General features: G+C 40.4%; 1 protein-coding gene across 1 annotated transcript in view; it reads right to left on the reverse strand.

Moving 5' to 3' along the window:
* Positions 1-24,891, reverse strand: part of LOC122814890 (zinc finger protein 2 homolog) — an 81,998-nt gene that overhangs the window by 22,161 nt on the left and 34,946 nt on the right. The window contains exons 2-4 of the mRNA XM_044087160.1: positions 20,495-20,617; positions 10,500-10,616; positions 2,155-2,274 (exon numbers count right to left, since the gene is read on the reverse strand). Coding sequence (XP_043943095.1) covers positions 2,155-2,274; positions 10,500-10,616; positions 20,495-20,617 — 360 coding nt within the window. The remainder of the gene's footprint in view (positions 1-2,154; positions 2,275-10,499; positions 10,617-20,494; positions 20,618-24,891) is intronic.

Genomic DNA, 24,891 nt, shown 5'->3' on the forward strand with positions numbered 1-24,891 from the left:
GATCTATTTCTGTGAAGAACGACTAATGCTGATGGCTCTTAGGTGTGCTATAATAATTGCTACAAAAACCTGTTGAAGTGCAAAGCGATTAGACTACTTGAAGTGCAAGAAAGAAAGAACTAGCAAGATCTACGGGAAAACCTGAAGAGCATACTTTCTGGCACCAGTAATAGTTTACCTCAGCTCGCTTAAACAAGCACAAACCCACGCAAATGCAGGCTTTTAAACCAGAAAGTTCAAAGGGATGGAAAAACTGCCCCAAACATTCAATAAACTGCAATTTCTGGGCCAGAAACTGCTCCTCTTGTTGTAGATAATTTACCTAGTGCTTACCACTCCCACTGATAAGCTAGAAGGCTTATTATGTATATATATATGTGTGTGCGCATATGTGCGCGTGTGCGTGTGCGTGCGTGCGTGTGTGCGTGTGTGCGTGTGTGTGTGTGTGTGTGTGTGTGTGTGTGTGTGTGTGTGTGTGTGCGTATATATATATATATATATATATATATATATATATACATATATTCATTTGTTTACCAGGAAAGTCCAACTGGGAAGACTCCATTTTCATCAGAGGCCGGGGGAGAAAAGCTCCACAGAATACAAGTTTACAAATTACAACAGCAGATCTCGGTGTCACTCACAATAACATGTAAAACGGTAAGATAAGAATATAAACATTAAACAAATCTACAGAAAATATACAAGATAAGTATGTTTTGAGATAAATGAAAAAGAAGGAAAAGAAAACAGTATACAAGATAATGAGTATGAAAAAAAGAAAAGAAAAAAGTGGTCATACTGGTAGTATGAGGTAGTGGTAGAAAGTTAATGTGTGGAGCAGAAACAGAGCTAAATGCTGGAAAGGAATTGTTTTAGTAAAGGCTTAAATGCATGACTATTATATAATTACCAGAAGGGAATTAGGGAATTGGGATGACATTCCAAAATTTGGCCACATAGTTTGAATATAAAGTGTGCCTTATACATTGTTTTGGTTTATAAATTTTAAGTATATATATATATATATATATATATATATATATATATATATATATATATATATATATATCAAGTTGAATGACTGGGACAATTTGGAAGATAGTGGTGGTGGATGTTTCTGATACCAGGGTGGGAAGAAGGGTTGTATATGGTTTTGTGTGCTAGCATTTGCTGTGTGAATGCTAGGTGATGGAGTACTTCAAGCCTGTTTAGTGATTTATTTACAGAGCAGTGGTGAGTATGATAGGGCTGACTGGATACAAATTTTGCAACTTTATTATAGCATTGCACTGGTCAGGATTTTAAAGTGGACAATAGATTGGTGAAGATGGAAGAGCCATAAAGAAGAGAAGGTAAGTTATGTGATGGCTAGAGTTGTTCTAGTTGGGCTTGTAAGAAATGTTTAGCTCTATAAAACATACCTAGCTTTTGGTGAGTTTTTTATATAGTTTTGTATGTGAAGATCGAACTTTAGGTTATAATCTATCGTTACATCTAGGAGTTCAGTACAAACCATATCACTGTCAGTATTGCATAGAGTGCACATTATGAAGTTGTTTTGTTTTTCATGGTTATGAGATTTAGGGAAAATAAAAGTAGCAAATCATCACCCACAAATCCGAGGTACAATATTCCAGGCAGGACAGAAACAATAGGCTATGGACAGGTCTGAAGATGGTATAAGGGGATTAATCTGATATCCTTACAGTGGAAATAAGATGTCTTGATGAAAGATGAGGCCTGCTTACTTTGTGTGAATCTGTCAGTGAGAATAACAGCAAGATTATGAACTGGACACAAATTACGGTATATGGCCTTCACATGGAACCAAGAATGAAACCCTTCACATGGAACCAAGAATGAAAACAAATGAAGATATGAAGAATGCATAGTGGCGTGAATGAATAAGATGACTGACCTTTAGCCAGGGTTAACAGTACCCAAAAAGTCTTCAGGAAAGGTACAGTGCAGCACGTGATCCAGGCAACTGGAGATGTACAACTGTAAGTCATCAGTGTGGGATTGAAGAGATGCATTTCTCCCCATAATGGCCTCCTTAAGTGGTAGCATATATACCATGAACAACAGGAGAGAGGATTCTAAAACATAAACAGGAAAACCAAACCTATCCATTATCCGCCATCTACTTACTGCTGGAAAGATCATCGGAAATATTCATCTGTGGCCGGGTCTCTGCTCTTTTCACAGACTCTGGAATATCTTGCTCATCTTTTACAATTACTAAGAGTTGTTCCTCTGGGATGTTGTAGCCTGCAAAAGAAAAACAAATTAACTGTTTCATTTAAAATTACAAGACTTACTGCAGCGTGGATTCCATCACTTTCCTTTAAAATGTAAAAGACCAAAACTGAAATATAATTTAACAGAGCTGTTTTCCAAAAACAAGTTTATAAAATCAGATCTTAAACCTCTGAACCAGAAGCTAATTTTACATAGGATTCACACCAGTAAAACTGGTGCAGCGCTGCAACAGGTGGCACAGCAACAGAACTCACACTCCTGTAGAATAACCGCAACCAATGAGAAATGGAAAATACTCCAGCAATGCAAGGTACAGCACTCCAGGTATAAAGTGAGTAACAGCTGTTCAGTGCTGTTAACCACAATCAACATCTGAAGCCTTGCTGTAACTGATCAGAACTTGTCTTTTAAAACTTTCATTATCAGAGGTACTCCTTTCATCTAAATATAATATTTAAAATCTGTAAGATTGTAGCATAAAGGGAATCAGTTTAAAGATGCATTTAGTGAAATAATATTGTAAAGAGCAGTAACGCACACACACACACACACACACACACACACACACACACACACACACACACACACACACACACACATACACTCACTCACACATACATGCACACGCAGGCACACACACCACACAAAAAGTACAGCAGTACATGAATACAATCTATATACGGCCTACTGTGAACAATACTGTTTCTGAACATTTAGTCAGTCACAAGCAACGTAGATCCATGGCCATTTATGAATGATTGTTACATAAAAAATACAAACGAGAGCAATGAGCATGTTACTTTACGTAACTGCACATAGTATTTCTGAGTTTATGGACTGCCACACTAGCCATAAGCTGTTGAAAAGAGGGTATGCTTCTAACAAATAGTGGAAATATATGCCAGGTCTTTGGACCCTACGAGGAGAAAGATTTAATAAAGCATTCTAGCAAGGAGTTTGTAGGGATGAAGGGAAAATGACCTGAAGGTGAATGAGCACAAGTTGCAGGTGAATAGATTAAATCTGAGAGGTAAGCCAAGGGTAGACAGTGATTCAGAAATAGAATTGTGTAGATTAGGAAGCTGAATGTAAAGTTAGGGCTATGGACATCCAACAGTGCCGTGCATTCTGTTACTGACACAGTCATGCTCAGGCCTGGGACAAGGATGACAAACCTGCATATCTTATTTAACATGACTTCTAATCTGCAAGAGTTGTGAAATGAACTTAAAGTGCCCAATGATAGGGCATATGTTATCAGTGGGGTATGATTAATCTGTGAAGGCTCTGGGTTCAGATTTTAAGAGGTTATTTTATGTTAAGAGTAAATCAGTTCACAGATAATATTTATTATTCTGTCAACACGGACTGAAAAGGTTATCTATGAGTCAGGCTAGAAGTCGTCATATATAAACTGCAATAATCTACAGGAATGCTCCTTGGAATGATACAACAGCTGGGGTATCATACCTGTTGGAGGTATTTCCTTGCATCAGGGAATTTAACATCTTTTTTTTTTTTTTTTGGAGGGGTGAGATGACCAAGGGAACGTCCAAAGGAGCTGAATCATCCATGAAGCCTGCTGAAGTGGGCAAAGAGTGTCGGCCTAATGAAGAATACTGATCTACTAGAAGCCCAAACCGCCATGTCATCAGAATAGAAGGCAGATGGACTGTTGTTCATAACAACATTTAATCTACTAGAAACCCAAACCACCATGTCATCAGTATAGAAGACAGACAGACTGTTGTTCATAGCAATATTATAATCATTTAAGAAGTGAAAAACAAAAAAGCTGAGTGGGGTATACCGGGGTTACCAGAACTGGATGGGAAAAGAGCTGCCTGCCCTTACTCAGAAGTAATATTTACTATTAGCTGAGGCAGCTTGTCATCAAGTTGTGTGAGACAGTGGCAAGTTTGCAGAACAGTAATACTGTCAGGGTTTTATGCCACTGAAATGACTCACACAACTTTGTCAGGGTACTACAGTCAGTTCTAGGGACATTGATGTTGTCCACATTATGGAGAACACAGACATCAGTGAGGGAAAGGGTTGCTGTTAAAGGAAAGGGGAAAGGTTTTGTTCACATTCATCATTCAGTTGTCCACATTATGGAGAACACAGACATCAGTGAGGGAAAGGGTTGTTGTTAAAGCATCATTCAGATGTTGTCCACATTATGGAGAACACAGACGTCAGTGAGGGAAAGGGTTGTTGTTAAAGCATCATTCAGATGTTGTCCACATTATGGAGAACACAGACGTCAGTGAGGGAAAGGGTTGTTGTTAAAGCATCATTCAGATGTTGTCCACATTATGGAGAACACAGACATCAGTGAGGGAAAGTGTTGTTGTTAAAACATCATTCAGATGTTGTCCACATTATGGAGAACACAGACGTCAGTGAGGGAAAGGGTTGTTGTTAAAGCATCATTCAGATGTTGTCCACATTATGGAGAACACAGACATCAGTGAGGGAAAGGGTTGTTGTTAAAGCATCATTCAGATGTTGTCCACATTATGGAGAACACAGACATCAGTGAGGGAAAGGGCTGTTAAAGCATCGTTCAGACTCGTAAAACAATTCTGACAAATGCTGGCCAAAGGAAATGAGATGTCTGTAGAGCAACTGCTTTCTGTAGTACTTTGGAAAATTGTGAAGGCAGGATGCTGGGATGATATACAGAAAAGTGTAGAGGGGATTCTTGTTTAGAGAAAGAGGTATAAATTCTGATGATTTTTACAAGCCAGAAAACATACCGGCTGTGAGTGAAAAGTTAATAATGTGCCTGATGGATATCATTATGAAGGGTTTCAGGCTCCGAGGAATTCAAGGGTAAGACCATGTCACATGACACTGCCAAAGTTTGGCCCTTGCTTTAGCCATCGGTACCTTCCTGAACAAGTACCTTCTGATAAAGGAATGATGAGGTGTAATACCTTAGATGGAGCTCAGGCATGGTGTTAGTAGCAGCCTGACTGAATGAAGGGCACCAGCTGGATGCTTACACTTATGGAAAAAACTGCCATTGTCAGATTGGAAGATGATTAGCTAGACATTATGTTCAACTATAGTATGGTTGGGTAGCTTGTATTTACCTAGCAAAAACTGACTTTCCTCCAGAACCCATCTGGTTCCCTTAACAGCCTTGTCTCTTGTGTTTCTGTCCTTGAATTGACTGATCTTTTTTTTTATTTGCACATTCCTTGCACTGCAAACATCTAACTTATAAGTGTGTAAGTTCAGAATTTTTAATGATTTCCAATCAGCTTTCTCTAAATGAATGCTTTTTTTTCCATGTGAGAAATTAGCCAAAGTACTGAAATATGACTACTCTGCTTATTGACTAAAGTCATTTATTCTGAAGTGGCAGTGGAATGCTGAGGAGGCACTTTAGGGAGAGTAACAATGTTATTACATTGTAAGGCAGGCCATTTTGGTAGTTGATGTAGCCTAAAAGGAAGAGCTGTTGTTAAAGGTTCAAAATGTGAATGTGGAGTGTCAGACTTTTGACTGGCAGACAACTGCTGCAGACAGCTTTAGATGGCCAACAATAATGCATGAGCAGGTCAGCTAGCTGTGCTCAGTCGGACATGTCAGGAGGCTGAAGGATAAGTTACAATGGAGTGCGTTTCAGTACCAGAAGCGGCACACCACCACCTAACCAGGTACCAGCCTTGCAATGTGGAATGGCTGACAGAGGGAGTCCATGGTCAGGTGCAGCTTGTCATCTTACTTTAGCCATGGCTCTGACATCACCATAATGTCATGACAGTGTTCTTCAGAACACAATATTCCACATGTGAGTATTTGTTCCTTAGACAGTGTCCATTAAAATGTTATGGATAAATTCTTATTCTTCTGAGGTGAGGTCAGTGGGGCTTGAGTTAAGCTCATGTCTCTGATCAAAGGTATGGCAGTAGTAAAGGGGGTCATACCCTTGGGAATATTACCTAGGAGAGAATGGAGACATCTGAAAGTTCTGTCCAAGAATGTCTAGTGCCAGTTAAAGTGGGCTTACAGGTTGGGCAGTGATGTACTTAATGGGAGGAGGAAAGCCCCCCCCCCCCAAGCACTGAAATAATGAGAGGCATGCTGGTGGAAATTTGAGTGAGGGGTCCCAGTGCGATTACACTTTGGGTTAGGTAGCTGTTCCCTCCCTCCACCCCCCTTGTTTTTGGTGTGTTTTTTTACGCCAGGGTGTGGACATGTATTTTTGTAGTTCCTAGCATTGTTGTTAGTTTGGCCTTACCCATACATCCATCTTTCATCCATCAATCCACAACCCCTTCTTCCCCATTTTAGCACATGGGGTCATGGTCGATAATTCTATACTACCCTTAATGAGAATAACGGGAATCACAACATACTTACTTTTAAGGGATGTGTTAGATGAAGCATTTATTTTATGCTTCTGTCCATTAGTAGTACAGGAGGCAGTCCTGGGGTACATTTTACATTACCTGTTCACAGATCCAAGTTCTGCTTTACTATAGACAAGGATGAGCTTTGTTTTATGTGGATGGGTAGTCTGTTCCAGAGCAGTAGCATTCTCGGCACGATATACCTGTTCTCAGAAACTGTTCTGCTGATGTTGCAGAAAAGGTTTGGATCCTAGGACAGAGTATTTCTGATGCCATTTTGACTTGCTGATGTGGAGTATGTCAATCAGTATTGAGTTGGTGTATGCCCTGTATGCCAGACACAGGTCACCTGTTACCAGTCCATAGTATACTGAGTATAGTGACAGGGCTTTAAGTCGGTCCATTTAGGACATATTGTTTAGGCCTTGTATCCCTTCGATAAAATATTTCCATGGTTATTACAGTTCTTTCATATGTTTGCACAGATACATGCCAAAGGAGGCATTACACTCAATAACTAACCTAATGAGGGCTGAGCAAAGGGGAACAGTGACATCTCTAGATCTAAATGCAATCATTTTGTTTATAAGCTGTGCAACACAGGACTTTCATAGGACAGTGAATACATGTTAGTTGAAAGATAAGTCAGTATCTACATATGTTCCAAAATCCTGAACAACTGTGTCAGTTCTTTGGGTACATTGTCAATGTGGTAGTTCCTAGAGGTAGACTTCCCAAAGTATAGATACAGTAATGCATTTTTGGAATTGGGTTTCAGTGCATGATTTTGGCACCAGTTATTTGGCTGGGACAAACTGTCCTGCAGGATGGCTAAATCTTTTGTGGATTCAATGAATGCTCCTAGCTTGCAGCCATGTGCAAACTTAAGCCAGCCAGGGCCTTTTGGTATTGGCTTTTACTTCAAAGAAGTAGATACCAAACAGCAGAGGTCCCATTACTGAACCCTAGGGGGCTCCACTGGTTACTGATCCCTTTCTGGAGGTAGTTCCTCTATTTTGATTTCCTGCATCCTATATGTTAGCCAGTTGGCAATCCAGTGTGATGCAGGGATTTGTTCCCAGTTTATTTAGCTTTTCTATTATGCTTGAGTGGGGGATTATGTCAAAAGCTTAGGCCAGGTTGAGGTATGCAGTGTATACAGTTTCATCTTCACCCTTTGCTTTGGTGACCTTGTCTGGAAGGTTATGTAAGCATGACCTGCCCTTGAGAAATCCAAACTGAGATTGGTCTGGTGTTTGGAAGTTGCTTATGCTCTTATTGATTAGTTCCATGATAAGTCTTTCCATGGCTTTGCCTGGATCTGTGGAAGGTCCTCCCTTATGCAGGGGAATGACTCCAACTGTTCTCCATTCACTTGGTACAAAACCTTTATAGAGGCTGAGGCTGTACAGTGTTATTAGCGTAGCAGCTAAATCATGCTGCATGCTAGTCTATCATTATTTTATTATTTTTGTTGCAAAATAGGCTGTGTTATGTATATGTTTTCACTACTGTCATTTCTGTATATAAAGAGTGCTTTATGCAAGGCCTTGAAGTACTTGAAGCTATGTTGTTAGGCAATATGTCCATAGTTGTTTTATGTTATAGCACACTTTTATTGTTATCTTGTAAGAATAATTAAAAAAAAGTATGCTTTGCGAGTATGAAGGCATAAAAGCCTTTGACATGATGGCAGAAATCCAGTATAGGCCTTAGTGATGATAAAGGAACTGCTGAAAGCCCATATGATACGATTTACTGTTACACTAATCCCGTCTTGAAAATCTGCTGTTATATAAATATGCTTTTACACAGACCAATCTTTTTGTTACAGTATTTAGTAGATTCTACCACTGTTGTCTTAATGGCAGCAAATCTGAACTTCTGTTTTGCTGTCTACTGAAGATATCTTTTTGTGACGACAACTGCAATTTGCCAACACAAAAAATCCGGTCAAGCAACTTGGATCCCTTTCAGAAGAACTACCTATACCTGATAATGCGAGTCCAACACTTTAAAAATTAAAGCGTACTTAAAAAAAAAAAAAAAAAAAACTAGCAAATTCTGAGACTTGCTATTACACCACTAAAATAAAGTGCTTCTACAGGGCTTTATCACATGCACCCGACACCTCTGCAATTTATATACACTAACTCAGAAATCACTGCAGCTCAATGTAGGGGGAGCACACCACAATATCAGACTTAACATACACTCTCCATATTCAAGTTTAAATTCTCATTGCTTTGAGGATCGCAATTATGATCCTCATACTTAAAGCAGACAGTGCAGCCAAGTGTACAGCCTCATTTAAGGGTTATTTTTAGAAGGCAATAATAATGAAACAATCATCATCATCATCACCATCATCACCATCATCATCATCCTCACCATCATCACCATCATCATCTTCACCATCATCACCATCATCATAATCATCACCATCACCACCATCCTCATCACCATCACCACCATCCTCATCATCACCATCATCATTATCCTCCTCACCATCATCTTCATCATCACCATCATCATAATCATCAACATCATCACCATCATCACCATCACCACCATCCTCATCATCACCATCATCATTATCCTCCTCACCATCATCATCCTCATCATCACCATCATCATAATCATCATCATCATCACCATCATCATCACCATCACCACCATCCTCATCACCACCATCATTATCCTCCTCACCATCATCATCCTCATCATCACCATCATCACAATCATCATCACCACCATCCTCATCATCACCATCATCATTATCCTCCCCACCATCATCCTCATCATCACCATCATCATAATCATCATCATCACCACCATCCTCATCATCATCCTCATCATCATCACCGTCATCACCATCATCATCATTATCCTCATCATCACCATCATCATCCTCATCATCACCACCATCCTCATCATCATCACAATGATCACCACCATCCTCATCACCATCATCACCACCATACTCATCACCATCATCATTATCCTCCTCACCATCATCATCTTCATCATCACCATCATCATAATCATCAACATCATCACCATCATCACCATCACCACCATCCTCACCATCACCATCATCATTATCCTCCTCACCATCATCATCCTCATCATCACCATCATCATTATCCTCCTCACCATCATCATCCTCATCATCACCATCATCGTAATCATCAACATCATCACCATCATCATCACCATCACCACCATCCTCATCACCACCATCATTATCCTCCTCACCATCATCATCCTCATCATCACCATCATCATAATCATCATCACCACCATCCTCATCATCACCATCATCATTATCCTCCTCACCATCATCCTCATCCTCATCATCACCATCATCATAATCATCAACATCACCACCATCCTCATCATCATCCTCATCATCATCACCATCATCACCATCATCATCATTATCCTCATCATCACCATCATCATCCTCATCACCATTATCACCACCATCCTCATCATCGCCATGATCACCACCATCTTCATCATCACCATCATCATCCTCATTATCACCATCATCCTTACCATAATCACCACCATACTCATCATCATCACCATCATCCTCGTCAGCATCACCATCATCCTCATCACCATCATCATCCTCACCATCATCACCACCATCCTCATCATCACCATCATTATCCTCATCATCACCATCATCACCACCATCCTCATCATCACCATCATCATCCTCATCATCACCATCATCACCATCATCATCCTCATCATCACTATCACCATGCGTTTACTACCGCACAATGAACCTCACCGACTAACTTGCTCTCAGGGACAAACAAGATCAACGTAATTCAGAATCACTCATTTACTTACTGCTAGAGGGATCATCACAAATCTTTGGCTGTAGCAGGGTCTCTGCTCCTTCCAGAGAATCGAGAGTAAGTTCCTCATCTTTTACAATTACCAAGAGTTGTTCCTCTGGGAAGTTACCTGCACAAAACAGCAAAAATGTTATATGAAAAAGATAATCCCAGCACTTTCTGAATACTGATCCAATTATTTCCCTTAATTACATGACAGGATAATGAATTATTCAGATATATTTTAACAGAGCCATATAACCTTAAAACAAGTGCCATCATCATGATCATCAAACCTGTTTTCCCATTTTACACATGGGGTTGGGGTGTCAAGACAATTGTTTCCAGTTCTCCCAATTCAGTGCCAGTCTCCTACCTTTTGTTACACAATCCCTTCATCTCTTTGCTGGACTCCCTCATTTCCTCTTGCCTTCTTCCTGTCTGTCCAAAGTCTTCCTCACCAGATTGTCTTCTGCTTTTCTGCACATGTACCTGAACCACCGTAATCTGTTCTCTTTGATGTTCTCTGCAACTGAGGCTACTCTGGCTTCTGCTCTGATGTCCTTAATTATTCATCTGTCCCACAGTGTGCATCCTACCACCCCCATCTAAGGCAATTTGTCTCCATCACGTCTATTTTCTCACCTGTTCTCCCTTTACTGCCCAGGTTTCTGTGCCATATAGTTGTACTGATTGCACCACTGTTTTGTACACCTTACTTTTCACCTTCTTTGGCACTTTTCTGTCATACACTATCCCTAATACACTATTCCATTTGGCTGCAGCCCCTCTGATTCTAGCTTTGATCTCCTCATTCAGACCTCCCTTCTCCACAATCATTCCTCACAGATACTTGAAGATGTTAACCTGTTCCACTGTTTTCCCTTTTTTAAATTCTCAGCTTGTTCTGATTTCCCCATTTGCTGCCATTGCAGGTGTTTTATCTGAACACACTTTTATGCCATGTGCCTTCAGTTTTGTATTCCATCTCCCTAGCCTTTGCTGACATGCCTGCTCAAAGTATGGTTGCAATGCCAAATCATCTACATTCAGTGACTTTGTTGATCTGTCCCCTTTGCTAATGTATTCCAGCACAAATACGGACAGCAGTTGGGTCAGAGCTGAAACCTGAAGCACTTCCATGTCCACTGGGAACTACTATGTGAGACCAAACACTGTTCATACTTGAGTCAATGAGTTTGTGTACACACCCTGCACTAATTCTACCACTGTTGGTGGGACTTTTAGTCACCTCAAGACTGCCCAAATCAGCTTTCAGTACAGAAATGCCCAGTTGGACTCTTTCCTCATCTCCGTGTTCTTTTCAATTATCTGTCTCAGTGCAAACATCAGGTCGGTTGTCCTGCATCCTGATCTGAATCTGAGCTGCTCATCTCCCATCTTACTTTCTACCACTATGAGTATTTGTTTATCAATCGCCCTCTCCAGAAATCTCATGCAGTGTGATAGGAGTTTGATACCTCTGTACTACCCACAATTGTGGATGTCCCCTTTGCTCTTGTACCCTGGTACTAGCATGCTTATTCTACAGTCATCAGTGACACACCTTTCTCTCCATACTGCTATGAGTACCCCCAGGAGATGTTTCTCCCCATCTCACCAAACATCTTGATCATATCTGCTGTGACCTCATCAGATCCTGCTGCTTTTCCTTACTTTGTTTTCCTTAGTGCTGATCTTACTTCTTCTAGGATGGTGTTCTCATCTTCATTCATCATAGGCAGTGCAGTTTCTGTAAAGTTTTCTTCATTCAGAAGTTGCTGGAAGTACTCCTTCCATCTACCTTTGATGTCCCATGGACTGGACAGTAGGTTGTTGCTGGCATGCCTTATGAAGGGTGTCTGATTATCATCTTTATCTTTCTTTGTCGAGCAACCTGATTCTTTGCGCCATCTATTGAGTCACTTTCCAGATGGTAGTAGAGTGCCTCTGAAACCTTGTTCTTTGCTACTTAAAACTCCTCAATTAGCATGTTTGTTAGGCAAACCAGTTCGCCTTCTTAGCCTGGTCCATCTTTTCTATCTCTCACCTTTTCCTGCACTTCTCCTTTCTTTTGATGACTTCCTGGACTTCTGCATACTGCTACCAGCATTCCTTATGTCCCTAGCTTCTATACCTGGCTCAGCTGGATGTTCTGTGTCCTCAAACATGTTCTTTTGAAGTCCTGCCATTCTTCCTCAACTCCACCTATTTCCTCTTCTCCCTGATTTGCTACAGCCCAGAGTAATTCTTTAAACTCTTATGCTTTCTGTCTAGACAACATCCACTTCTTCAGCCTATTCTGTGCTGACGTCAGAGTCTTCTCTGACCACTGCTTGCAGCTGATTATGGCAACCAGTGGTTGATCACTGCTGTAGTAGCTTTAGCCAAAGATATAACAGCTGGACAACTTCCAAAGCTCCAAAGCACCTTCCACATGCCCAAACTGTCAGGAGGCTTGAGCTGATCCGACTAAAACTCATGTTTGCGCGTGAAGCCCTTCAGAGTTTTACTGCCGTCAAAGAGTACACTCCTCTAAGGCTTTCGAGGATCGATGGTCGGCTTGTGCTTTCCTTTACTGGGAAGATAAATTCCCTTTTTGGGAAAAAAAAAACTTCCATTTTCTTGACTTTGCTGATGTTTTAATACTTTCTTCTTTAGAAAAGTAAAATTAAATCTAGGAGCATTGTGTTTAATGGACTGTCTCAAGACTATAACATACTTTTAAATGGAGGGCTCATTTTCTTCTTTCAGATTAAAAGTCATGTTAAGTAACTGAAAACATTTTTTTTGTGGCGAAACTATTTATTTTACTTGAGGCTGGCATAGTGTTTTAAAGTTTTTTTTACTGTGTTTTTTGTCAAAAAAGTAACTTTGGTAGACTGGTAGTATGTACTGGCAATTGCTGCGTGTCTTCCCGAGGAAATAGGCACCATGTTTGGCTTGACCATGCAACAGACTACCATGGACCATAACCATGGGACTCGATTTTGCCCAGCCACAGGTGGGTCACTCTTCTGTGGACATTTTGTGCACCTCAGTGTTGTTCACTCCTGATCCCTCTGGAGTAGCACCTACAGCCACTAAGGACTGGGGCCTAGCGATGTATTCTGCAGTTGTTGGGGTCCTCTCAGTGGGCAAGGGACAGCAACTCCTGTTGTTCCTGGAAGATGGAACAGGGAACGTTTTCTGCTGTGTTAGAATGCTGTGCCCATCCCTCGGGAAGCTGCCATTAGTAAAAGAGTAGGCCCCATTTTTCCTATCAAAAAGAAACAGAAGACCAAGCATGCATCTACTGCTCCTCAAATATCTTTGGACAGAAGTAGTTTACAAGGATTGCTTCAGAGTTTAATTCAGGCTATTGATCCTTCTTGTAAAACAGTTACTGATAAAAGAAGGAAGGATTTCTCTTTTCTTGAGCAGATTCAAGATTCTGAATCTGATTAGAAGGCTGCAGGGACAGATACATTTTTCCCTCAGATTCATGATTCAGTCAGAGAGAGATTAGAGCTCCGTTTCTGACTATCTCTGTGAGGGGTCTCTTTTTCTGAGACTATTGCTAAAATGTGCCACTGTTTTCAGTGGGAGAATGCTGAGTTTTCTCACTCCTCAAAAATACCATGAGTCATTACAGAAGAATTTTTCTAGAAGCTACCTGTCTGCTTTAGAAGATGTGTGTGTTATTGCCTGCAATTTTTCTGACAGTCAGCCAGCTGCTCCTAAAAAGGCAGATAGGATGTACAAAGATCCACAGCCTTTTACATTTTATACACTATTCCCAAACCTAACCCTGCAGCTATGGCTTTAGTTGTTTCCACTGTTGCTAAGCACGTAGTTAATTCCTGCCCTACTCTTTCTGATAAGGAATGGGAAATTATTGATAGGTATGGGGAAAAAGCTTATACGTCTGCAATTTTGATTTTCCAAATTTTAAATTGTTAGGCTCACATCTTAAAAGTTTGTTCTGACAAATTGTGAAAGTATAAGGAATGTTATATCTGCACTTTCTTCTTATGAAAAAAAATGTGATTTAAATAACTTGTTTTTCTTCTACTACACAGATCATTACTCGTTGTTTATAGTGTGTGTGTGTGATTCTGTTAATACTTCTTTCAAGACTATGGCCACTGACACTGTTTAAAGGAGGTCTGTATGGCTGCATTCTCAGAACCTCCCAGATGATGTTAAAAATGAGAGTTTAAATTCCCCCTTGGTTAGGAATTTAGAGTTTGGCCTATCTGCTGTAGAGGTGATCAAAGAAGTGTGATAAAAGGGGCAAGCTGATCCAGGGAATCTCTAAGATTTTTCAGCCCTCCTTTTCCAAATTGTCCAAGGGAGTTTCTATATCCTTTTCCAATTTTGGCAAAAACAGAAATAACAGTCTCAACAAAATACAGGTAAAGAGATGTTTAAGAATCAATGGCAAGGGGATTCCAAAAAGAAGGTCTTGAACTTCTCAAAATCAAGGTCAGTCCAACAAGTCTGAAAGACTACTCCAAAGGCCTTGTGACCCCCTCTCACCCTGGCCCTCCTCTTTCAGAAAGTCTGAATCTCTATTTTTCTCTTTGGCAACAGAATGTTTCAGACAAATGGGATCTAGAAATCATTCATCAAGATTACAGATAGCAGTGGGTAGAAATTCCCCTTTCTAGGGGGTCATTCCTCATTCTCCAGCTCAGGATCTTTTGTTTTCACTGTTACTTCATAAAATGTGTCCCAAAAAAATAAAAGAACCAGTTCCTCCTTCCCAGGCAGGGAAGGGTTTTTATTCAAGGATGTTTCTAGTGCCAAAGAAAGAAAGAAAATGCTTGGAGACCAGTTCTGGATCTTTCTTTCTTTCCTAAACCTGTTTATGATAGTACCCAGATTCAAAATGATACCACTTTACAGTCCATTACCTCTTCTTCCTCTTTCACCACTTCACAGTCTGTTACCTCTTCTTCCTCTTTCACCACTTCACAGTCTGTTACCTCTTCTTCCTCTTTCACCACTTCACAGTCCATTGCCTCTTCTTCCTCTTTCACCACTTCACAGTCCGTTGCCTCTTCTTCCTCTTTCACCACTTCACAGTCTGTTACCTCTTCTTCCTCTTTCACCACTTCACAGTCCGTTGCCTCTTCTTCCTCTTTCACCACTTCACAGTCCATTAACTCTTCTTCCTCTTTCACCACTTCACAGTCCGTTACCTCTTCTTCCTCTTTCACCACTTCACAGTCCGTTGCCTCTTCTTCCTCTTTCACCACTTCACAGTCCGTTATCTCTTCTTCCTCTTTCACCACTTCACAGTCCGTTACCTCTTCTTCCTCTTTCACCACTTCACAGTCCGTTACCTCTTCTTCCTCTTTCACCACTTCACAGTCCGTTGCCTCTTCTTCCTCTTTCACCACTTCACAGTCCGTTACCTCTTCTTCCTCTTTCACCACTTCACAGTCCGTTGCCTCTTCTTCCTCTTTCACCACTTCACAGTCCGTTGCCTCTTCTTCCTCTTACACCACTTCACAGTCTGTTACCTCTTCTTCCTCTTTCACCACTTCACAGTCTGTTACCTCTTCTTCCTCTTTCACCACTTCACAGTCCGTTGCCTCTTCTTCCTCTTTCACCACTTCACAGTCTGTTACCTCTTCTTCCTCTTTCACCACTTCACAGTCTGTTACCTCTCCTTCCTCTTTCAAGTTTCCTAGTAACACTACACTTAAAAGATGCTTATTGTATTCCTGTTCATCCAGACTTCAGACATTTCTTTAGGTTTTGTGTCTGAATCACATCATCAGTCTTCTGCCTTACACTTGGGACCACCCTCTGCACCAACAGGGTTCACAAAGTGTCCAGCTCCAGTCATAGCTCATTGCAGGCTACAGGGTAACTACGATTTCCATATTTACACAACTTGCTTATCTTTCAAGAGTCTTTTACAAAATGTCAGAAACCTCTCTCTTGGGTGAGAGATCTCTTAAACAAGATGGGATTGCAACAGAACATTCAAAAGTCTTCCTTAACTCCTTCACACAGGATTGTTTTCCTGGCATGTCAGCTAGACACCTCAGTTCAAACAGCTTTTCTACCACAAGAAAAAATAGATCTTTATCTAGATCTTGTTCTAAGGTTTTCCACTCAGACTTCAGTGCCTGTGAGGTAGTACCTCAGGATTTTGGGTCTCGTAGCATCTATGATTCTCATGATACCCCTGGCAAGACTGCAGGAAATATAATGGTATCTGAAATCTCTTTGGTCCCAGCATCAACACCTTTTATCTTTTCAAATACCATTGTTGGAATTTGTTAGAAGAGACATCTTTTGGTGGAGACAACAGATAATCTTAAGTCCAGGTCTCCCCTTCTCTCTCCCTCCCCTGCTCCAAAACAGCCAGTCACTACAGATTTTAGGTTTTGCTTTGGGAGCAGTTTCAGGAGGGATAACAATGCAAGAGGTGTGGGACACCAATGACAAACACAAGCACACAGATAGCCTTGATCAGGCATTTAACTCTCTAAGCCATATTTGGTCCTCTGGACCTCTTCAAGTGGTTACAGACAATAACATAGTTATGTGGTACATCAACAAGCATGGGGGAACCAGGTCATACCCCTCCCCCACTGCAGACTAGCCATGTTAGTTTGTGATATAGCTTCACAGCACAATCTCACTCTACAGCCATCCTACATTTCATCAGAGCAAAACTATGTGGCAGACAATCTAGGCAGGACCAGTGCAGACCTTCATGAATGAAACTCGATCAGGGGGTATTCCAAGTTTTGAGCCATCTGTGGGGAGTTCCTCAGGTAGATCTCTTTGCTTCCTCTCTGAACAATCAATGGCAAGATTCTGTTCCAGGACTCCATGCAAGAAGGTCTGGAGGACAGATACTTACTCTTTTCCTTGGACAGGAATGTCCCTGGATGCTTTTCCACCCTTTCCACTAATTTTCAGGGTACTTCTAAAGATTCTGATGGGATCCCCAGTGATTTTTGTTGCGACTCCCTTCTGGCCTAGGCAACTGCGGCTTTCGTTTGGCAATGGCCACAGGCAATTTCCATAAGCTTCCTCATAGACTGGATCTACTCACACAAGAACATAATGTTTAATGCACCCCAACATCAGTCTTCTTCAATTGATTGCCTGGGGTCTATGTTTGGCTACTGAAAACTATAAAACTAGAACGGCGAAATATCAAATATAAAATAGCAAAAGGGAAAATTATTGAACGAAGACAACAGCTAAAAAAAAATACATTGAATGGCCATAGTGGGCCTACATCGCAAATACAACCAAGCAAGGAAGGGGTTTGTGCCCCCCACACCCTTCCTAACTATATATACCAACTCCAAGATTGCATTACAGTGGGGAATAGGGCAAATTTAAAACGTTTCCCTTCACTTACCTTATGCATTACATTACTTCCTGGTTGTTGGATAACTATTGCCATTCGATGAATTTATTTTTGAAGTTGTCATTGTTCAATAATTTTATGTTTCACTGCTTTACGTTTGATATTACACTATTCAACTTTTGTTGTTTTCAGTAGCCAAACATGGACACAAATGCCTGGATGACAGGGTCATAATAACTTTTAGGTACCTACTTACTGAGGACATGCAGCAGGTATTAATGGAGGCAAGAAAGCTTGCTACTAGAAAATCATATATTAGCAAATGGAAAATGTTTTCTAATTGATGCCAGCAACATAACCAGCCCCCATGCAGGGTTACTTGTTCCTTGCTTGCACAATATTTGTGTGAGTTACAATCCTATGGCCATTCTTATTCCTCTATCATTAATTTATCAGCCATTTCAGCATAGCTATCCAAGGATCTTCCTCTTTTATTGTAGTCTGATGTAAAAATGTTCATGAAAGGGGTTTTGCATAACAAGCCTCCAAGAAAACTGGTGACCCCCCCCCTTGGGATCTTAATTTTGTGTTACAGAAGCTAGCATTTGCTCCATTTGAACCAGCTAATTTGGCTGATTTGAGGTTCTTAATATGGAAAACAGTTTTACTGCTTGCTCTGACCTCTGCAAGAACAGTATCGGAGTTCTAAGCTCTTATAGTGAGTCAACTCTATCTCATTTTCCAAAGGGGCAAGGTTCCTTTGAGAACTACTTATTTTATACCTAAAGCCAAACTATCCATCTCCGTTTTCCCGCCCGAACCTAAAATGAGAGAGAAAGGGTACTCCGTAACCTGGATGTCCACGGACAACTCAGGTACTATCTTGGCAAAATTAAATCTTTCAGATCTTCAGATCAAGTGTTCATTTCTAGTGAAGGTAAGAAGAAGGGACAGCCTGTATCAAAACATACTATTTACAAATAGTTGTCTAAGGCTGCTACCGTTTGTTACACTTACTATACCTATATGCAAAACTATTGCAGGCAGGGTCATGGCCCACTCTACCATGGCCTTGGCTTTATCTACGGATTTCTGGAAAGGGTTGGAATATAGACGTATTCTAGAAGCTGCTTCATTGACCTTTGTACATACTTTTACAAAACACTATAACCTTCATTTCCTTCTCTAGTTCCAGATCAAGCTCGGCTAGGACTATCCTCCAGGGGTTCCTGGACTCTTCTCCTTCCACCTCCCAAATGTAGTTAGCTAAGGTAATCTACCCATATACCTATACCTAAAGCCACTGCAGCAGTGATCAATATGCTGAACTTTGTACAGTTGTGTAAGTGGAACTTTACCATCACAGTATATGTTTGAATGATCACTGCTGCAGTAGGCCCTCCCTCCCTCCCTGCATCACCCTTGTTTTTTGGTGTGTTTTGTTATGCATGAGTGTGGACATCTATTCATTTATTTTTCCTACCATTCCCTTTCGGCACTCAGCCTTCCTCTCTCTGCTGGCATGAAAGCTCTGAAGGGTTTTATACCCAAGCTTGTCTTTTAGTCACCTTATCTTGAGCTGCATGACAGTTTGGATGTGTGAAAGGTGCTCTGAAGCTTTGGAAGCTGGCTGGCTGTTGTATCCTTGGTGGGATATAACCCATACAGCTAAAGCTACTGCAGCAGTGATCATTCAAACATCTACTGCTATGGTAAGCTCAACTTAACAATGGTACTTTTGGAAGTAAAGGAATATAATTTACAGTTAGAAGACTCAATTGACTGCAAATATCAGGACATGGTCTTGCTGCAGGGTAGTAGGAAAAGTCTAGAAGCATTAGACTTAGAAATGCAGTGTATGTGTGCAATCAGCAAGCCTGAAAAAGTACTGTGTGCTGCATTTCTGTATGTTGCAGGGGAAGAAGTATTGACGGTATATAGAACTGGATCTTTGTTAGAATGCTGACTAGCCAAAATATCGCTGTTAAGAACATCAATCCTACATATCAAAGAGGCAGAACATCGAATTGCCACAGAGTCAGAACATCACGGAGTGCAAGTAGGTCATTGTGCAAGATCACTGTATAGTATGATATCTAACACATATTACAAAGGACTGGTTCCAGTACCAAACATTGATCTTTCCTAATGCTCACCTGCTTTTCAGCATACAGTCACTGTGTTTACTCAGTCAGTTTCCTCTGAGCCTAAACATTTCTGGTACCAAACTCCTTTCCTTTACCTTTTCCACTAATCTGCTATGAGATATAGTATCACGGATCTTGTTAAGGATCAAAGACTTCCCCCTACAACCTGCCTCACTAAAGTCCTAATCAAAGAACTGGAACAATTTTAATGAGCAGGCATTCTTCTGTGGGAAAGTACGCAAATGGTTATGTCTGAAAATTTGGCAGCAATGCTCTCATTCCAGTGTGCAGCACAGAAAATTTTCTGTAACCTTCCCTGGGATGTAGCTGACAATACTAGATTTATAATATGTAATTCCTTACATAACAAACATTCATTATATGACTTGGTAACGTCACAAACAACTGTGTTTTCAAATTCTTGTAATGCAAACAGACATTTAATACCCTACACTGTGTCTCACCACATCTGTAACTTATTCACAATCATAACTATGAAGATGAAAGCTATTCATAAGCTACCCATCTACTTACTGCTGGGGGTATCTCTGCAGATGTTCTTTTGAGGAAGGGTCACTGCTCCTTCCACAGACATTGGTACAGACTCCTCATGATTTTTAATTAGTAACAACAGCTGTTCCTTTGGAACATTGTATCCTGCACAAGAGAAAAACAAAACAGATATTACACTTAAAAGATAATCCCGACACACCGCGCAATGCCAGTCTCATTATTTATCTGATTTATTAACTTATTTACTTATTTTACATTTGTTGACCAGGTTAGTCTGGCTGAGCTGATAGCCCTTTTTCAGCGGAGACCCGGGGAGAAAAGCTCCACATTACATTTAATATTTAACAGTAGACAAAAAATAATACAAAAAGACTAATGCAGAAATTAAGTAAAAAAATATACAATGTAAGTACAAGATTTCAAATTTGATCTAAGTACAGTCAAGTAATACGGAGGGTGAGTAGGTTTTCATTACATGTACAATATATAAACAATGAAAGAAGGGGAAAGGTTGTAGATACAGCAAGGTGTTGAAGTAAGAGAGTGTGCGCACGAATAATACAAGTTAGGGTATTTGAAGAGAGATTAAGAGGAAGTATAAAATTTAAGAAGAGGTAGATAGAATGGTTATAAAATGTAGCTGGGCCAGCAAGAGACTAGCAGGGTAGGGGAAGTAGGAGAGGATGCCAGTGTAAGGGGGGTGAGAACAGTGACATATCCAGTGCTCCTTTAGGTAGCCTTTGGCAGTTGATTTGAATATGTTTGGTTGTTTAATGGATCAAATTTCTAATGGGAGTTTGTTCCAGGAGATAGAGGGGTGATAGCTATAGAGGTTTTGACCAATTTTGCTCTTACGTTTATAGATGTGTAGAAGGTTTTGGTCAAAACGTTGGAGAGACCTAGAGAGGATATATGAATAAATGAGTGGAGTCAAGCTAGGGCAGAAAGAAGGTTGGTTTAGGATAGAGTGTATTACCTGAAACTGGGAGTGGGGAAGGAAGTGGAGTAGTTACAGCCAGTTTAAGTGCATTAAAGAGTGACAGTGATGATATGATTAGCAGCGAATCTGGCTACTTTGTTATAGGTATTTTTTAGTTTATTTAGGCTTGGTAGGAGATAGGCATGAGGCAAGGTATGTTTTGCCTTATTGGACAATAACTTTTCATTTCCCTGTACGAGGCCTAGTTTATGATGGGTTTTTGTAATACAACTGTTGACATGCAGATTGAATTTCAATTGGTCTATTATAACTCCTAGTAGTTTTGTGTGGGGTTCAGCTAAGATGGGAGTACTATCCAAAGACTGGATGGTAAAGATGGATTTGAGGTTATGCAAGCTTTTGGGAAGGAAAAGTAACAGTTTAGTCTTTTAAGGATTTAGAATTAGCTGGATATGGGAAGGCCAGGTCTCGACAGAGTGGAAAGAGTGGTCAGACGGGGCACCAGCAATAGTAACGAGAGTAGAATCATTAGTGACGAGAGTAGAATCATTAGTAACGAGAGTAGAATCATTAGTGACGAGAGTAGAATCATTTGTGACGAGAGTAGAATCATTAGTAATGAGAGTAGAATCATTAGTGGTGAGAGTAGAATCATTAGTGATGAGAGTAGAATCATTAGTGACGAGAGTAGAATCATTAGTGATGAGAGTAGAATCATTAGTAACGAGAGTAGAATCATTAGTGACGAGAGTAGAATCAGTAGTGACGAGAGTAGAATCATTAGTGACGAGAGTAGAATCATTAGTAATGAGAGTAGAATCATTAGTGACGAGAGTAGAATCATTAGTGACGAGAGTAGAATCATTAGTGATGAGAGTAGAATCATTAGTAACGAGAGTAGAATCATTAGTGGTGAGAGTAGAATCATTAGTGACGAGAGTAGAATCATTAGTGACGAGAGTAGAATCATTAGTAAAGAGAGTAGAATCATTAGTGACGAGAGTAGAATCATTAGTAACGAGAGTAGAATCATTAGTAATGAGAGTAGAATCATCAGCATATTGGATGAGAGTCGGCCGAGAGCAGGAGGTATAGAGTAGATTAGTAAAGATATTAAAGAGTAGTGGTCCAAGAATGGATCCTTGGGGGACACCCATTTTGATAGGGAGTGGAGGGGAGAGGGCTGAGAGCCATTTTACTGACTGTAGCCAGTCAGAGAGGCAGCTGGAAAACCAGGCAGTAGTAGAGGAGGAGAAGTTGAAGTCAGAGAGTTTGTTCAGAAGTAAGGATTGAGACACAGTGTTGAATGCTTTAGAGAGATCTAGGAATAAGCATGACCCCATTTTATTGTTGTCTCCAACCTGAGAAATAGTATTAATAAAGCACAGGAGGGCAGTAGTGGTGCTACGCTTAGGATGAAAGCCATGTTGTGTAGGAGTAAGCATATTTTATTGAAGTAAGTGTTCCATGACTTGTGTATGTATGCATTTTTCAAGTATTTTAGAGAGTTGAGAGAATAGCAGCGGGTCTGAAACTGGTGATTTTAATGGAGTCACCTTTGTTGTGAATTAGTAGGGTATAACGTTTTTTCCAGATAGAGGGAAACATAGATTCTATGATAGACAGGTTAATTAGACTAGAGACTGGGAATGCTATGGAGTCTGTGGCTAACTGGATAAAGTGTGTGTGGGGGTAGATTGTCTGCAGAGCATGGTTTTAGTTTACAAAGTAGAGATTTAATATAGCTAGTAGATATTGGCTTAAGGGAGAAGGAGTTGGTTCAGTTTTGGCTACAGGGGGGCTCTGGGGGGGTGTTAGTCATAGAATTGAGGTGAATAGGGGTTAACAACTTACTGACGGATTCTATGAAGTAGGAGTTGAAGTCTGATGCAGTTTTGAGGGGTGTATTTGTAGGACGGGGGTTGGGAGATGAGGGGGCTGCCAGGGTGGAGTATCTGATTTATACCGTGCCAGAATTTCTTACGATTAGATATATGGGACCTGGGTGGGTTATTATAGAAGTTTCATTTTGTTTTGTTTACTTGCTTTTTAGTGAGGTTTCCAAGTTCTTTATATGTTTGCAGGTGAATGGGGAGGTTGATTTGCACCCAGGTTTTCCACATTCTATCTCTAGCTTTCATCAGGGAGTGGGTGGCATTAATTAACCAGGGGAATATATTGGTTTTGATATAAACTGTGCCAGTGAGTTATGTATATTTACGAAAGCAGTGTTGAAGGAGTTAACTGCATCATCTAGAGGAAGGTGGAACAGAGAAGTCCAATTTATTTCAGAGAAGAGACTATTAAAGGTATTTGGATCAAAGTTTGATAAATTGCGGCATTCTCTGTATCGCTGAGGCCTGGGGGAATGAGTAGTAAATCTAAGAACTTGCGTTGTGGAGGTAAATCTAAGAACTTGTGTTGTGGAGGTAAATCTAAGAACTTTTGTTGGAACTTGTGTTGTGGAGGTAAATCTAAGAACTTGTGTTGTGGAGGTAAATCTAAGAACTTGTGTTGTGGAGGTAAATCTAAGAACTTGTGTTGTGGAGTGATCACTGAGGGAGTCAGGCGGTGCTGTGGGGTTATGGTATTTATGGGGGTCTGAGACAAGTATCCGTCAATCAGTGAGCTAGAGTAGTGTGTTTTATTAGCAAGGGTGGAAGTAGAGATTACTTGTGTGAAACCATGCAAGTTAAGGCTTTGAGTGGAGTGAAGTGAGCAGAGAGTCCACCAATTTATGTTGACTTCCCCTAGAATGATGGTTTCATTGTGTATGTTTAATGTAAGCCAAGAGAGGATGTGTTCGAGAAGGGAGTAGTTATCGCCAGAAGTTATGTAGATGGCAACTAACAGACACATCAAAATCACTGTAATTTTAAGGTTTGATATTAGGAGTTCTGCAGGTAGAAAGGATGGTGTTGGTTTGTCAAGCAGTGTGACTGTAAGATAGTTGGAGTATACTATAGCTAGTCCATCACCTTTTATATTTTGACGGTCAAGTCTTAGAGAGTTATACCCTGTAACAGATAAAATTCAAACTTACCTTAAAGCTGTAGTCTATAAAATGTTTGTAGACTCAAACCACAAACATCTAAACCAGAGGCTCTTTTACAAGGGATACACAGCAGCAAATGTATCAATAGGATTCTTGGTCCAGTAGGGTCAACGTGGTCCATGGGAAATGGATGAAAATGGTGCAAGAAAGAGACTTTAGTGAAAGTTTTAGGCTAAATAAAAAAGTCTTTTTTAATGTTAACTATACTTTCAAAGTCTGAATTCCTGTACATTTTCAGCACTTATTGTTTAAATTGTTAATAAACGCAAGTATTTTGCCAACTTGTGTGTAATCCCGAAGGTTGTAGCCAAAAAAAGTCCTACTGCAGATATATTTGCTAATTCTTTAATGCCTATAGCATCTTCTAGTGTCTTTCTGTCTGATGCCAATGCATTCATAATGTTTCATGACATTCTTTGCAGC

Source organism: Protopterus annectens, chromosome 11.part0 (genome assembly GCF_019279795.1).
Source record: "Protopterus annectens isolate FY-2018-M chromosome 11.part0, PAN1.0, whole genome shotgun sequence".
NCBI lineage: Eukaryota > Metazoa > Chordata > Ceratodontiformes > Protopteridae > Protopterus > Protopterus annectens.